Genomic DNA, 17,115 nt, shown 5'->3' with positions numbered 1-17,115 from the left:
TACGCGATCTCACTAACAAAATATACAACCTGTTGCTAGAAATGGTTATTACAACTTTTAGACTGATCTTGCGAATAGTAACAAAAAAACGAGTTATTGCGTTAAACTCAAATTTAGAGTAGGAGTTACTCAATATCATTGATGATAACTACTCAATTTTTGACGTTTCCATGTATCATTTGAAAATGAGTAACTAGTACTCAAACTCTGAGTAACTTTTTCTAAGCGTGTAGGCACTCTACTGTCAACACAAACTGCAGCGCACCCTTTGCTTCAATTCGATTACATATTGGTACAGAACGTGAAATGCCCCGGTTTGTGTGTCAAATATATAAGTCAAAATATATTTTCATTCCAGACATCCAGATTCTTGCATTTTGCTTATATTACGATAGCGAAAAAATTTAAAATCCAGTACACTGAGCGAGGGAGTCGCGTTGTCCCATTTCTCCGGTGGGGAATTTTCCGGAATTCGTGCACATCTCTTTTTTCTGGTGCGTTACTGCGAGAATTTGCAGAAAACTCGACACCATGAGTGACGAAACTGCGAGATCTTCGGTGCAAAATAAGGATTCATCCAGCCAACAGCAGCGGAAACAAAAATACAAAGTGGTTATCATCGGTGCCGGGATGGCCGGGCTTTCATCCGCCAATCATCTGGTTAAAAATGGATGCAAGGATTTTGTGATACTAGAAGCCCGAAACAGAGTCGGCGGAAGGATCATCGGCATCGAGTTAGGATCACAGAAGGTAACGTAGGCTGGTGGAGGGTAATTTGTGTAATGACGAGACAGTTTCACGATTTTTTTTGAATCCTTATATAAGGATGACAGCAACCTTGTAGAAAGCTATCGATTATCTCCAGTGAATTTCAACGGACACTGGGCACGGTTCTAAGCGATAAGATTAGAGGGTGCAATTGTTGCATTTGTATAATTGATAAAATGTTTTTGTGCATTGGCTTAGCATGGTTTGTTTACCTTATCGAACTTGAAATCATGGTATGGAATAATAGGGGCACTAAAATTGATAACGTTTATTTTTCGCTATCATTCTTGATCTGACAAAAAGTGTAATTAGCAGGCTTTCGTATAATCAAGAAATTGCAACAGCAATGATATATTTTCATGAGCTTAGTGTCGTGTTTTCGAGGTGGAAATGGTATGAGTGCTATTCTGGTGCTTATAGTATTTTTTTTGTTTGTAGGTTGAACTTGGCGCAAACTGGATCCATGGTGTGCTGGGTAACCCAATGTTTGAACTAGCCATGCAACACGGACTCATCAACATAATAAATATACCAAAGCCGCACAAAGTGGTCGCCGCAACTGAAGATGGAAAACAGGTGCCCTTCCAGGTGCTGCAAGAAATATACGAAGCGTATGTTTGCTTTCTACGCCGGTGCGAAGAATATTTCCTGTGTCAGTATCTGCCACCACCGGACATTCATAGTGTGGGAGAGCACATAAATCTGGAGATAGAGCTATATTTGAATAACGTCAATGATCACAAAGAGAAGCACCTTAGAAAACTAATTTTCGAGTGTCTACTTAAACGAGAAACGTGTATCACTGGATGCGATAATATGGATGAAATCGATCTGTTAGAACTCGGAAGCTATACTGAACTGCAAGGAGGAAACATTGTGTTGCCATCGGGATACAGTTCTATTTTGAAGCCTCTTTGTGATACATTGCCGAATGACAGCATTGTCCTTTCATGCCCGGTCAAGACAATTCACTGGAAACGGAAAAGCCGACCATCGAAAACCAATGACCATACCGATACAATCCTCGAAGAGGATGAAGATGATATTGACTCGGACGATTCCGACAAAACAGTAACCGAAGTACCAACTGGCGACAACGTCGGTACTAGTGATACGTGTGAAATTAGCTTAAAGCACTGTACGTCAAACGTTCAAATTGTGTGCGAAAATGGCACGGTTTATGAAGCGGACCACGTGATCTGTACTATCCCGCTAGGGGTGTTGAAGGAGTGCGGTCAGACAATGTTCCTGCCCAGTCTACCACAATACAAGCTGGAATCAATCGATTCCCTACTGTACGGAACTGTAGATAAAATCATTCTAGAGTACGATAGGCCTTTCCTGAATGCTAAAATCAGTGAAATCATGTTCCTCTGGGAGCAAGTCGATCCCGATCCGGACGTCGACCAGGAAGAATACATTAAGCTGAATTGGTTCAAAAAGATTTATTCCTTCTCCAAGGTGTCCGACACGCTGCTGCTGGGTTGGATCTCCGGGAAGGAAGCGGCCTACATGGAGAGTATTTCGCACGAAGTGGTAGCCGAAAAGTGTACCGAAATCCTGCGAAGATTCCTCAAAGACCCGTTCATTCCCAAACCAAAGCGATGTGTGTGTACCAGCTGGAACAAACAGCCGTATAGTCGTGGTTCGTACACTGCTATTGCGGTCGGTGCGTCTCAGGACGACATCGAAAACATTGCCCAGCCGCTGTATACTAGTCCACATCAGGCCAAGGTGAGTTGGGGAAGGAATGCACATTTCCTAAAGGCTGACTGAAAGTAACTTGGTACGCACAAAAAGATCTGTTACAATTTACAGTTCTTCTATAAAAATTTTAAAGTTGCAGCTTTAAAAGGTTACATTTCTCCAGTTTGAACGGAATGTTGAATGTTTCTTTGATGGAGCCCATCAACACATTTCTTTCATTGTGTCACAGTTGCTGTATGTTGTTGATTGCTCCGTCACTGTTTAGAAATTGCCCTATTTTTTATATCGTTTTTTTTTCTATCCGACTTTTACCTAATTATGGTCGTTAACCGAGTTAAACTAAACCCTATATTTTACGATTGGTCCGAGTTCCGAACAATTCGAAGGATTCAATATTGATCTTCTTGGCAACAGTACTCGCATATGTCATGATGGCGACACGTTACCGTATCAAAAACATCCAATCTGTCATCTCGACTACACTCTTACCAGCCGCTTCCTAATTTTGGGTCAAAACCTACCCAAAATCAACTAAAGTGCATCTCCACAATTTTAGGTTACGAGTGATGAAATTCAGGTAAATGTAAGTTTACCCAGTGTTATGCCATAACAAAGCACGCTACCCTTTTTTTACGATCAAGTCAAAGTCAAGTGAGTAAATAACGACCTATTTTTGGGTAGCCCAAAAAATAAGTGATTTCTCAAATAATAGGAAAACATGATTTTCAGTGTTTTTTTTATGTGGAACACATCTTTATTTTCTATATAGGCAAATCAGAAACTCAAGGAAAAATTCACGTAGAAATGTGGTCAGGTTTTAAACACTTACAGCTCAGTATATTTGGTATCAATAATTAATATTATTTCATTAATTGATTGGAAATATTTCAAAGATTCGATTTGATTGTATCATATCACGTATTTTCAATTATAAATGATTGAAATTTTGATTAGTAGCGAGCAGTGTCCTATTTTGTCTGCTAAAAATCTCCGGCATACCGGATTTAGGGGCTGGGGTCCACTAGGAGATTGATAGTACCTATTAGCTCTCTCCGGACTGTACCAGCCTAGATGCCGTGTGGAATCCGGCGGAAAAAAATGAACCAAGAATAGATCCACTGGGTTCCTGCTTCCATGTCGTAAAAGGCGACAATTGCAGGAGTTTCTTTTTCCTTTCAGTTATCAGATATTTTCAATATTTTACTTCTGATTACTCTATTTTACTAAATCATCTCTTTATTCAACCTATCAATTTCCGTCTAGCTTCGGAGAAAAGTTTTATTAGGAATGATTTCTTCTTCCATGTTATTGATTGTCTTTCAGGATTATAAAATGAATGATAAAATTCAACCATTGCGCAAATCCGTTTATATTACAAAGTTAATAACAGAGATAACATATATCGGTATTTTGAATACATAGTAAAAAACCCTTCTTAATCCACCTAGTGGTGTGATAATGCCTTTCTCTTCTTTCATAACAGTCTCATGAAAATATGTTTCATACTTTTATTAAATAATTTTGGATACTAATTTTGACACCAATTGATTCAGATTGATTCGAGTAGTTCACAAAAGCATGCTTCAGTGTTTATGTCACTCAGTCAGCATCATTTTTCCAAACTAGTGCTTGACATTTGCGTTGCCTATTTGTATGAGAACAGTGATGCTAATCTAAAAAAAAAGCCTTCTTAGTCCACTTAGTGAAATTTTCATATATCTTGAAAAATCACCATAGGGGGGAGTACATGAAATTTTCGAAATCGAAAAAAAATTTTTGATGCCAAAAGGCTTAGAATTGCATGAAACGTCGAGATTTAGTGTCAACTCGAAAAATTTTTTTTGAGAAAATCGACTTTTTGGGACTTAGAAAAAATATGAAAATTCCCAGAAAGTTGATTTTTTCAAAAAAAAATTTTTTCGGGATAACACTAAATTTAGATGTTTCATGCAGTTTTAAGAGTTTCGGCATCAAAAAAAATTTCGATTTTGGAAATTTCATGTACTCCCCCCTATGGTGCTTTTTCAAGATCGAAAATTGTCAAACCTTTACCACCGGGCAGCACCCCTTAAGCATGTCTGATTTAGCTCAAATTTTGCATGAAGGCTTTTTTCGAGGTGCTTAAACTTTTGAGCACTAGAACTTAACGAAAATAGAGGTGATCCTAAAATTTTGGCACCCATATATATATAAGAGCGGTAAAAATCAATGTGTTTTGTCGGTTACGTCACTTATACCATCATATATCTGGAACCAAAAGTCACAACCATTTGATCTTCGAACTTGATCAATGGCCCGACAGTAGCTTTCAAACGAGCCCAAGTTTGTTAAAATCGGTTCAGCCATCTCTGAGAAAATTGAGCGCGTTCAAATTCAACGCCTTTTCTCGGTTACGTCACTTATACAATCATATCTCCGAAACCAAAAGTCACAGCCATTTGATCTTCGAACTTGATCAATGGCCCGACAGTAGCTTTCAAACGAGCCCAAGTTTGTTAAAATCGGTTCAGCCATCTCTGAGAAAATTGAGCGCGTTCAAATACAACGCTTTTTGTCGGTTACGTCACTTATACAATCATATCTCCGGAACCAAAAGTCACAGCCATTTGATCTTCGAACCTGATCAATGGTCCGATAGTAGTTTTCAAACGAGCCCAAGTTTGTTAAAATCGGTTCAGCCATCTCTGAGAAAATTGAGCGCGTTCAAATACAACGCTTTTTGTCGGGTACGTCACTTATACAATCATATCTCCGGAACCAAAAGTCACAGCCATTTGATCTTTGAACTTGATCAATGGCCCGATAGTAGCTTTCAAACGAGCCAAAGTTTGTTAAAATCGGTTTAGCCATCTCTGAGAAAATTGAGCGCGTTCAAATACAACGCTTTTTGTCGGTTACGTCACTTATACAAACATATCTCCGGAACCAAAAGTCACAGCCATTTGATCTTCGAACTCGATCAATGGCCCGACAGTAGATTTCAAACGAGCCCGAGTTTGTTCAAATCGGTTCAGCCATCTCTGAGAAAATTGAGCGCGTTCAAATATCTTCGAAAAGTGCACATACATACACACACACACATACACACACACACACACACACAGACATTTTCCGATCTCGACGAACTGAGTCGAATGGTATATAACACTATGGGTCTCCGAGGCTCCGTTCGAAAGTCGGTTTTTCCAGCAATTCTAATACCTTTCTATAGAGAAAGGCAAAAAGCCTTCTTAGTCCACTTAGTGAAATTTTCATATATCTTGAAAAATCACCATAGGGGGGAGTACATGAAATTACCGAAATCGAAAAAAAAATGTTGATGCCAAAAGGCTTAGAATTGCATGAAACGTCAAGATTTAGTGTCATCTCGAAAAAACATTTTTTTGAAAAAATCGACTTTTTGGGACTTAGAAAAAATATGAAAATTTTTCTAAGTCACAGAGAGTTGATTTTTTCAAAAAAAAATTTTTTTGAGATGACACTAAATTTCGATGTTTTATGCAGTTTTAAGAGTTTTGGCATCAAAAAAAATTTTCGATTTTGGAAATTTCATGTACTTCCCCCTATGGTGCTTTTTCAAGATCGAAAATTGTCAAACCTTTACCACCGGGCAGCACCACTTAAGCATGTCTGATTTAGCTCAAATTTTGCATGAAGGCTTTTTTCGAGGTGCTTAAACTTTTGAGCACTAGAACTTAACGAAAATAGAGGTGATCCAAAAATTTTGGCACCCTTATATATATAAGAGCGGTAAAAATCAACGTATTTTGTCGGTTACGTCACTTATACAATCATATATCTGAAACGTCACTTATACAATCATATCTCCGAAACCAAAAGTCACAGCCATTTGATCTTCGAACTTGATCAATGGCCCGACAGTAGCTTTTAAACGAGCCCAAGTTTGTTAAAATCGGTTAAGCCATCTCTGAGAAAATTGAGCGCGTTCAAATATCTTCTAAAAGTGCACACACACATACACACACACACACACACACACACACACACACACACACACACACACACACACACACATACACACAGACATTTTCCGATCTCGTCGAACTGAGTCGAATGGTATATAACACTATGGGTCTCCGAGGCTCCGTTCGAAAGTCGGTTTTTCCAGCAATTCTAATACCTTTCTATAGAGAAAGGCAAAACCCTTCTTAGTCCACTTAGTGGAATTTTCATATATCTTGAAAAATCACCATAGTGGGGAGTACATGAAATTTTCGAAATCGAAAAAAAATTTTTGATGCCAAAAGGCTTAGAATTGCATGAAACGTCGAGATTTAGTGTCATCTCGAAAAAAAAATTTTTTGAAAAAGTCGACTTTTTGGGACCTAGAAAAATAATGAAAAGTCCCAGAAAGTTGATTTTTTCAAAAAAAATTTTTTTTGAGATGACACTAAATTTCGATGTTTCATGCAGTTTTAAGAGTTTCGGCATCAAAAAAAATTTTCGATTTTGGAAATTTCATGTACTCCCCCCTATGGTGCTTTTTCAAGATCGAAAATTGTCAAACATTTACCACCGGGCAGCACCCCTTAAGCATGTCTGATTTAGGTCAAATTTTGCATGAAGGCTTTTTTCGAGGTGCTTAAACTTTTGAGCACTAGAACTTAACGAAAATAGAGGTGATCCCAAAATTTTGGCACCCTTATATATATAAGAGCGGTAAAAATCATCGTGTTTTGTCGGTTACGTCACTTATGCCATCATATATCTGGAACCAAAAGTCACAACCATTTGATCTTCGAACTTGATCAATGGCCCGATAGTAGCTTTGAAACGAGCCCAAGTTTGTTAAAATCGGATCAACCGTCTCTGATAAAATTGAGCGCGTTCAAATACAACGCTTTTTGTCGGTTACGTCACTTATACAATCATATCTCCGGAACCAAAAGTCACAGCCATTTGATCTTCGAACTCGATCAATGGTACGACAGTAGCTTTCAAACGAGCCCAAGTTTGTTAAAATCGGTTCAGCCATCTCTGAGAAAATTGAGCGCGTTCAAATACAACGCTTTTTGTCGGTTACGTCACTTATACAATCATATCTCCGGAACCAAAAGTCACAACCATTTGATCTTCGAACTTGATCAATGGCCCGATAGTAGCTTTCAAACGAGCCCAAGTTTGTTAAAATCGGATCAACCATCTCTGAGAAAATTGAGCGCGTTCAAATACAACGCTTTTTGTCGGTTACGTCACTTATACAATCATATCTCCGGAACCAAAAGTCACAGCCATTTGATCTTCGAACTTGATCAATGGTACGACAGTAGCTTTCAAACGAGCCCAAGTTTGTTAAAATCGGTTCAGCCATCTCTGACAAAATTGAGCGCGTTCAAATACAACGCTTTTTGTCGGTCACGTCACTTATACAATCATATCTCCGAAACCAAAAGTCACAGCCATTTGATCTTCGAACTTGATCAATGGTACGACAGTAGTTTTCAAACGAGCCTGAGTTTGTTCAAATCGGTTCAGCCATCTCTGAGAAAATTGAGCGCGTTCAAATATCTTCGAAAAGTGCACACACATACACACACACACACACATACACACACACACACACACACACACACACACACACACACACACACACACACACACACACACACACACACACACACACACAGACATTTTCCGATCTCGACGAACTGAGTCGAATGGTATATAACACTATGGGTCTCCGAGGCTCCGTTCGAAATTCGGTTTTTCCAGCAATTCTAATACCTTTCTATAGAGAAAGGCAAAACACTTGATATTAATATTTCAAACAGTAAATTAATATTTTTCTCGGTAGCCGGCTGCCCAGATCAACTAATATAACCAATTAATAATTTTAATAAATAATTAAAATAATAAAGCGGAAATAATAAAGAATCAAGACGCGTTTGAAATCAACAGTAATGAATCAACTTTTTTGTTTAAATCCTATTCGCTCGTTTATTTTGTATCACGTAGTTTCATTTATAAAAACGTACTTAATCCACCTAGCAGTGAGATGATACCTTTTTTTTATCAATCCACATGTGTTTTTTTTTGCATGACTAAAAAAAAACGCGAAAGGTAGATGCATAAACGAGTGACTGCATACTCGACAGCCGGCTGTCCGGAGTTTTGTCAATTTCGGAGATTGACTGTTTTGTGCATTATATTGCCAGCACAAAGTAACACATAAAACGATAATACTTTAAAACATTCTTGGTAGCCGGCTACCCAGAGCAATAAACACATGATAACATTATTAAAACATTTACTAACAAAGTATCCTCTCCTGTGATGCATGTGGGAATGCAGAGGATTCCTCGGTTCTTAGTAGCAACATGCATCGAACTAACAATCCTTTCCCTCCCAAGTAGATCTGCATTCGGACGTGGCCGGCGTCGGTATTGATCAGCATGCATGGTTCAATACAGTTTGCACAGTGTGAAACAATGTGTTATTCCCAAACATGTTACTTCAAAAAATCATTTTGCAATCTCAATTGGTCCAGATCAATAACGGAGTAGCAACACACGTGCGGTCTCTAATGCTAATGCTAAATGCTAAAAATCTCCGGCATACCGGATTTCCCTGCCATAGAAGACGGTTTTGATGGAGTAAGCGATATATCAATGGGAAAGCATCGCTCTGATTGGTCAATCGATGCAAAAGCGAAGCTGTTGGAAGCACGAGAATTTATAAATATAAGCGAAATTATAAATCTGTATAAAATGTTCAAAACGACGAATGTAACAATGAGAGATTCTCTTTGTTTACTTTCTCTTTCGATTATTGCGAAATATCCCTGCTTTTTGCGGTGATTTCTTCAGTTCAGATTAAAAGATGATAGCTTTAGTTATTATTATCGGTAAATAATTGGAGAGAAGGATTGCTAAGAGTACGGTAATAATCGAAAGAGAAAGTAGACAAAGAGAATATCTCATTGTTACATTCGTCGTTTTGAACATTTTATACAGAACTAATGTTTCAATCCTACGCGTAGTATGCTAGAGGTAGGTTGTTGCTAGACAGCACGACAAAAAGTGCCATAAAACGATTTGAAGCTTTAATTGGCATGCTCTGATCTTGTGTCACGCAAACTCGGATGAAATTCCTTGTAGTTTTTTGCATTTACCGACAGAGTTGCCATTCATATAGAATTATATGTAATGTACTGATTTGTATACGTCCATGCGGATTTTATACAGGATTCAGATTTAATACGTATTGCGAAAAAATAAATACAGAATTGTTTCTACCTCTCATCCTTCAATGCAATTGAACCCATGTTTTGTTACGATATTTACTTGCTTCTGGCCTCCTGCCTGCCTGTTGTAAATATCGTAACAAAACTTTTTCCAGCTTAGAACTTGAACTCTTCATCACTTTAGCTTAAAAACTCTTCATCATTTTAGCCAGCTTGAAATTTAAAACAGACCACTCCGGATTGTCCAAGTGTTTGTGCACAATATTTTTTCTTCTTTCAAATTCCATTGAGCGGCCCTTACACGAGAAGTATTAATACCATTTTTAATGATTACTAAGAGAAAATTCAGCAGCTAATAGTTCTATATGGAAATAGATTAATAGAGCAGAAACTGGAACAAACGTATCCCCAGCAAGCCGTTCTAGTTTTATTTATTCGACCAGCTCTTCTGTCAAATTTAAAACTGGTCTACGAAGCCGTTCTATTTTTTGTATATTTGAAACACGAGTAAAACACGGCTGGGGCTGCCAGTTTTTCTTGTTATAAAATTCAGATTTAAATTTTGTAACTGACATAAATTATGCATCTAGAACTAGAACACTACTGAATATGCCCTAAAGTAATGACATTCCAAACTTGTATGGAGAATTCACTTACTCAGCAAGCGATTATATTTTGTTGGTCGTTGAGCGTTTGTTGAACGACATAATGCACGAAATAATCGTTCAGTTTGCTTACCTTCATATATAAAGAAAATGCTTTGTTATTCTTCGTGAAATAGAAGTATTGTACAGCATCCGCAAAGATCTTCGTAGAACAAAAAAAAAGGTTAATCAAAATCCGGAAATTCCAAAGATGACTTCGCCGCCCCCTTCAAATGTTGCGCCCGGGCCTAGCACGATTCAACATGCTCACCCGTTGAGAGATTCACAGAAAGTGAGTTAGACCATTTTGTCGTGGGACTATCAAATTCGATAGTCCCACGACAAAGGGCCTAACTGCAAATGAGAGCCTCTTATTGTTTACTTTCTCTTTTGAGCCATTATTGCAAATTCTCTAAAGTTTCCAATATAAATCGAAAGCTTGTAGTTTTATCTTGAAAGTTTATCGAAGAGTAAAGCGTTAAATGTAAAATCTGTTCGGAAAATCGTGAAAGAAAAAGTAAACATAGAGAAACTGTAATTTGCAGTTAGGCCCTTTTGTCGTGGGACGGTCGAATTGTTCTCTATATAGAAATGTAAACAAACTACTTTAGATTCCCAACCAGCGCTGCCAACTATACCGATTTATATCATTTTTTGAACTCGTTTGCAGATACGCTTTTTTAAAATACCGAGAATTAAATTCTTTCATGCAGATAAATACCGATTTTCAGTTTTTGTGTTTGGTTCCATAAAGTTATACCAAGTTTTTGCTCGCAATACCAATCCTCACTATACACTATATTGATTTTTCGAGATAGATGTACAGATCAATTTTTCCGGCGCACGAGGGGCGTGCCAATTTACTTTTCATTCAGCCTCTAATCTTTTGATTTTCTTTCTCCAAAACAGCCATCGGTGCTTTTTGCCGGCGAGCATACGCACTCCAACTTCTACTCGACGGTTCACGGTGCATACCTGAGTGGCCGAACGGCGGCTCAGATTCTGCTGACGCCGGACTCACCGCAGGAGATTGTGATGGAATCGGACAGCAGTGATCTCAGTTCGTGGATCCAGGGCATCGCCTTAGAGTAGTAAGACCGTCGCTTTTAATTTGTGTTTTCCTAATTTATTATAATTTTAGCACTTGTTTTGTGTTCAGGTTCCCGTTTTTCTCGGTTTCTCTCTGTTTCTTGGCATTTAACAGTTTTTCTGTTTTGTTTTTTATGTTGTTGTTATACATCAAGGAACTCCTGTTCGTACATTTACGTATGTTTCATAAACTGCATACGCCTGTTTGTGCTTCAAAATTTTGAGGGCAAATAAAGCTAGACTGACATTATAGAATTAATGCACACAAAAAATGAAATGTCGAGCACGATCAATGTTGTGTATCCTAAGGGTAAGATACAGAGAACCAGATTCAAGTACAATCAATGTGAGAGTGGTCTCATTTTAGAATTAATCTAGAGCAGTACTCTGAATTCAACTGAAATTTTACCTTTCGATCAAATGTAGCCACAATCGCAGACAGAAAAACCTTTAATGGACGAGACGACAAGTGACAAGTAACTTTTATTCTTCGTGGAAACAAAAAAAAAAACAAAATCCACGTTGAACACGTTTTCATCTCGAATGTATAGGGTTTACCTGTTGTAGCGGCTGTGCGGTTAACGTTTGAGACTCTCGCACGTAATATGAGCTGGCATGTGATTAAGCTTGTATATATGTTCTCTGTAATTACAATTAGGACCTACCATACTTTTTTCTGATTAAACACGCCTTGGAATCGACACAGCAGCCAAAAAGACAGTGACAGTGGTAGTACACAGAAACTACCAAACTTACAAACCAAATGATATATCATTAGGCATTGAAGTATTTACAATTCCCAGTTGTTTTGATCCCACAAGACTCTACAAAGCGAGCCAATGTAATCTGTGTCCTATTGCAAGAGCCTTATTTCCCATTGTGCTTGAAAGTTCTTTTCAATATACACTTCTTTGAATTCCAAACCCAGCATTATTAAAATATTCCTTAGTTCGTCTTTTTACGATTGTTTCTAGTCCACCTTTTTGTGTTATACACAGTGTTGAGCTTTTAGTTATTTAGTTTTACTGCTTAAATCACTTACAAAATAATAGTTAATATGCATTTAGTGCAATAAAACAGTTCGTTACGATGGAACAACTTGAGCCCAAAATAAACACGTAAGAATGCATACAATATGTATAGAAATTGGCGCTGACCGAATATTTCACTATGAGTTTTGACAAGTTACTCCTAAGATACCTTACCTATCGTGCATCAAGCATTTCAAGTATAGTTAGAATAAATGCTTCATTTTGATTATAGTTCGAACGAACAATTCAACGCGTTTCCACAGGTTTCTCAGGAACAACTTGTCAAAATTTGCAACCTATCGGATCATCCAATCCAAAATCCAATTCCAGCACACATATACGGGGAGTTTATTGTCCCAGCAATTGCAACTATTGTTTAGCACTAGTGAAAGTTGATCGGCGATTCATTGCCTGAATTATATAGGATTTCAATAGGAAATGGCGTTGTTAAGGCGTTCAGGAATTTTTGTGTACTGTACAGAAAGCAGCGAAGATTCAACCAAAAACAAGGACATAAAAGTATTTTGCTAGCAATGAAAATTTGGAAAATAATCAAGTCTAAATAAAAGCGAATAAAACATTTATTTCTCAAGATTCAATTACATGCCGAAAAAATCATTTATGAAACACAAGAAAGAAAATGGTTGCCAAAATTCGGAATTCCTGTTCGTGTTTTGAACTACCAAAATTTCAATTACTGCCAGACCTGATTGTAGTCAAAACATACACGGCAATATTTTCAGTGTCATGCATATAAAAATCGGATTTTTGTTTCACATTTTTACTATTCCATGCTTACTATCCTATCAGCCTAGTCCTATAGTGTTCTTTACTGAATGTAGGTTACGTCTCCACGTGGGTCGGTCCATGGCCGCTCTAGCCATTCAAGGAAAGGATACTTCGTAAGTCATACTTCACTTGATCGATCAACCTTGGTCGTTGTGCTTCTGTTTTTCTGGTGTCTACCGCATTAGATTCGCATTAAAAAATGTTCAAGAAGCAGAACGTAGACTGTGTACAATAAAATGATCAAATGTATTGAAGTATTATTTAACCGACAAATTCCCTACCCTACCCTGACATTTACATGAACTGAAAATAGAAATCAACTCGGCTCATGAAAAGTACAGTCTTCTGTTTGCAAGCGAAATTAAGATGAGTCCAACTAATTTCTTTAGAAATGTGAAAACGACATTGAAAAGTAACAACCTTCCTTCAGTCTCATATTGAAAATCGACAGTTTGAGAGAAAGATGAGATGAGATATTTCGGCGAGGAACTGAGATCGACACGCAAAATATCGATTCAAAGATAATTTATACATGAGAATAAATCCTCCGTGTATTTCTCACACCAAAACGCGGCTCTCGCATGAATTGCATCTTAAGGGCTGAGGCCAGTAGGTCGCGTAAAACCACGTGGTTCGCTGTGCGTATTACATTTCTCTCCATGCTCTCTCGCAAATGTGCAAAATGACTCTCGATGTGGCCGGGTGGCCAAGAAAGTTTTGATATTTTCGGTTACAAGTTTGACTACATCACATAAAATCCAAGAAAGCTGCCGCTTGTTTGGCAGCCTTTTTGAGCCGATTTTATTTCTCTCTCATGTTTCGTTACGCTACCAGGAAACTAAAATGGCGCCGACATAGAAATCGACTTACCTTCACAAAACTAACTTACACTTCATTTTCATCACGACAACATATATGTTTTTATGCACTAATCGCATCTTAATTAAATTATCTAGACATTCACCCTTATTCTGAATAACGACGTATTGATTTTTCGATCGAATCGTAGCTACCTTTGATTTTACTACACTCTTAGAAAAAATGAAATTTACGCTTGACGTAAATTCAAGCATGCCGTAATTTCGTCGGCGATGACACAATATTACATCTCCTAACATGTAAAAATAAACTTTGCGTCTGTGTCGATGTAAACTTAAGCTACATTAACTGTGAAGTTACTGATATGACTCATCTGTACATGCTTAGAATTGTGAATGTAAGTGAATCGCGACGCTCCATTTATGTGCATCTATAAAGATGTAAATTTTTCTTAGTGTGTAGCGTTATGGGGAATACAAATGAAATACGAGCGAAAAAACGATACGACGTTATTCAGAATAAGGGCGATTGTCAGGATAGATTTTTGATCCATGCTTTTGAAGGCGAGATATTCAATGAACAAGTTGAAAGTTGCCGTTTTCAGCTATGCAATTCTTCCTTCAGAAAAAAGACTTTCCCGACCGCTAAAGTCAAACAAGCGTGAAAATAGCCCTTTAAAACGCCCTAAAACACACTGGCCTCTGCCCTTAAGGTCTATCCGCACTCGTCCGGTGAGGCCCATCAGACATCTCTTCGGCTTTGACTGAGCGTACTGTTTGTGAATATATTGGTATGACGGATCCGGAAAAGTTTGTAGATCCGTCGTCATCTCTGAGAAATTGAGCGGTAAAAATATCTTCGAAAAGTGCACACTCATACATTTTCCGATTTCGTGGAACTGAGTCGAATGATATATAATATTCTGGGTCTCCCAGGCTTCGTTCGAAAGTCGGTTTTTCCAGCAATTCTAATTCCTTTCTATAGAGAAAGATAAAAGATGTTAGGGCTAATTTATCAATACTTATCTCATTACATGGGCAGAACTTCGATTCTGCAAATTAGCAAAATGAGTCATGATTTCAGAAAAATTTTCATGCTATGATTTATACACCATGATCAAAAGTTCTCGGGTCATGAACTATCTGATCATTTTTGGCTCGAGCCAAAACACATTACATTTGTGGGTATAACTTCAGGGGCATTGATGTTATCCTTGTAGTATACATTTAGGCGCCATGTCTTAAACTAAGAAAAAAATCGAAATAACGGCTGTTTTCGAACGGCCAAATAGCGAGTCTCTTCAGAACATTAATTGAAATTTATACATGTTGAATCGTTTTCAGTATTTAAGTATTAAAATATTGTGGTTTTGACCTACGACGCATAAAACAGTGTGTTCTCTAAACAGTTACACTGAAAGAATTTACCGGCCACAAACTGAATGGTTTTTGCTTCTACCGATCCCCATAACGATTTTCAGATGGTTTTAATCAGTCAGCCATTCAATTTCCCCTCTGTCAAAAACAAACTGATTTGTATGAATATCATCGAAGATTTGTTTGAAACACATACACTTGTAAATTGGAAGAATCCAAAATGTAGATGATTTTCGTTTCAAAATTTGTCATCATAACTGCCATATAGGATATACTACTTATTTTGTAATGTGTATGATGCTCATACATATACCCGAAGGCTATAAACCGTATGAATTTAATTCACACCGATCGTCGGATGATATTTAATAGTTTTTCATTGAGTTTTTGTATCATGTAGTCCTTATAATGCGCATGGTATTAAGATGAATTAATATTGAAATTATACAGCTAGAAATGAAAATAAATTAATATGCAAATGATCTACATTCAAAAACTCTGCTTTTTCTCCAGTTCAATTTTGATACATTTCATACACGGTAAAATCTTTTGGAAATTGTATTCAATGAGTATGAATTATAAATTTTTAAACCATGGTTTAACCCATAAAGGTTTCACAGTTTTCAAAATCAATTAATTGATATGTAAGTATTCCTAACAAAGGAAGAAATGATCAGATTTGATGAAACAACTTTGACAATTAATGTCCCACACATTCTTGTCAACCAAGATGATTTCGATTCATACTAAGGTTTACAAACATTGGGACAATATGTTAAGAGTATCTGCAAGAGTCTTTCTGAATTACAATCGCAGGATGCCAAACAAAATTTAAGGGTAATCGTTATTTGTACTATAGCAAACTATATACCTGCACGCCAATATTTGTACGTAGTTTTCTTTTTACACCTAATGTAAAATATTGTACGAATAATTAGGTTTAGGCAGTTTCAATTTATTTTATTGAAGTAGTTAAAAAATAACTGGTTAACTTTAATGAATTGAACTGGTTGAAGCTGCAATTTGTTTTTCTTTAATAGATTTGAATATTTAACAAATATGGCCATTGAATAAAGTATTTTATATCTAAAAAATAATACTGATTATTGAAGATAAAAGCATTTCTTTAACATAGCAAGAGTAAAATTATATTTATTTCAATTTTAATTTCAATTTCATCAATAAACTTCGAATGACTGGCTGTATGCGGCCTCAAAGTAGATTTCTTCGTATTTCGCCCCTGACTGAAATAACAGAAAGACATTTGGTGGAATAGTTAATAATATCTCAACAAACCTTCACTAATAAATTATTAGGTTTTCACATATATTACTTAACTACAGAAAAAAACAATAATATTCATTGTAACAGAATCATTGAAACTTTTCCATTGACCATAAGTTTACATTTAGTTGTACACCGGCAATAATAGAGATGGTCTAATACTTCGAAAAACACCTATTATTAACGTCTAAGAACATGTAATATTATATGGTTGGAAAATTTTTTGACATGAAATTCATTAAAACATAACAAAAATGATACTGATAAATACAAATAGAATATCAATTATCCGTTATATGAATTCTAGAAGAATTTGAATTTATTACATCAAGGTGCAATATACAATCTTAGAAAAACAAAATTTCCTACAATAATTGTTTGTCTAAGGTTGAAATTGCCCTATA

The 17,115-nt window shown here is 36.9% G+C and overlaps 1 protein-coding gene across 2 annotated transcripts; it reads left to right on the top strand.

Moving 5' to 3' along the window:
• Positions 1–329: 329 nt before the first annotated feature.
• Positions 330–13,027, top strand: LOC131429442 (peroxisomal N(1)-acetyl-spermine/spermidine oxidase). Of its 2 annotated transcripts, none has more exons than XM_058593556.1 (3): positions 330–750; positions 1,207–2,502; positions 11,233–13,027. In XM_058593556.1, the coding sequence occupies exons 1-3, from the start codon at positions 532–534 to the stop codon at positions 11,413–11,415; spliced, it is 1,698 nt and encodes a 565-aa protein (XP_058449539.1). In that variant the 5' UTR covers positions 330–531; the 3' UTR covers positions 11,416–13,027. The 2 variants fall into 2 exon arrangements, with proteins under 2 accessions (XP_058449539.1, XP_058449540.1); XM_058593557.1 differs by lacking the exon at positions 330–750 and adding an exon at positions 857–1,001.
• The last annotated feature ends 4,088 nt before the right edge of the window (positions 13,028–17,115 follow it).

This window comes from Malaya genurostris, chromosome 2, assembly GCF_030247185.1.
Source record: "Malaya genurostris strain Urasoe2022 chromosome 2, Malgen_1.1, whole genome shotgun sequence".
Taxonomy (NCBI): domain Eukaryota; kingdom Metazoa; phylum Arthropoda; class Insecta; order Diptera; family Culicidae; genus Malaya; species Malaya genurostris.
This window is presented reverse-complemented; position numbering and strand designations above follow the sequence as displayed.

Coding starts and splice junctions, on each gene's coding strand:
- LOC131429442 (XM_058593556.1), top strand. CDS start 532: ATGAGTGACGAAACTGCGAGATCTTCGGTGCAAAATAAGGATTCATCC. Junction 751..1,206: donor TCGAGTTAGGATCACAGAAG/GTAACGTAGGCT, acceptor TTTTGTTTGTAG/GTTGAACTTGGCGCAAACTG. Junction 2,503..11,232: donor CTAGTCCACATCAGGCCAAG/GTGAGTTGGGGA, acceptor TCTCCAAAACAG/CCATCGGTGCTTTTTGCCGG.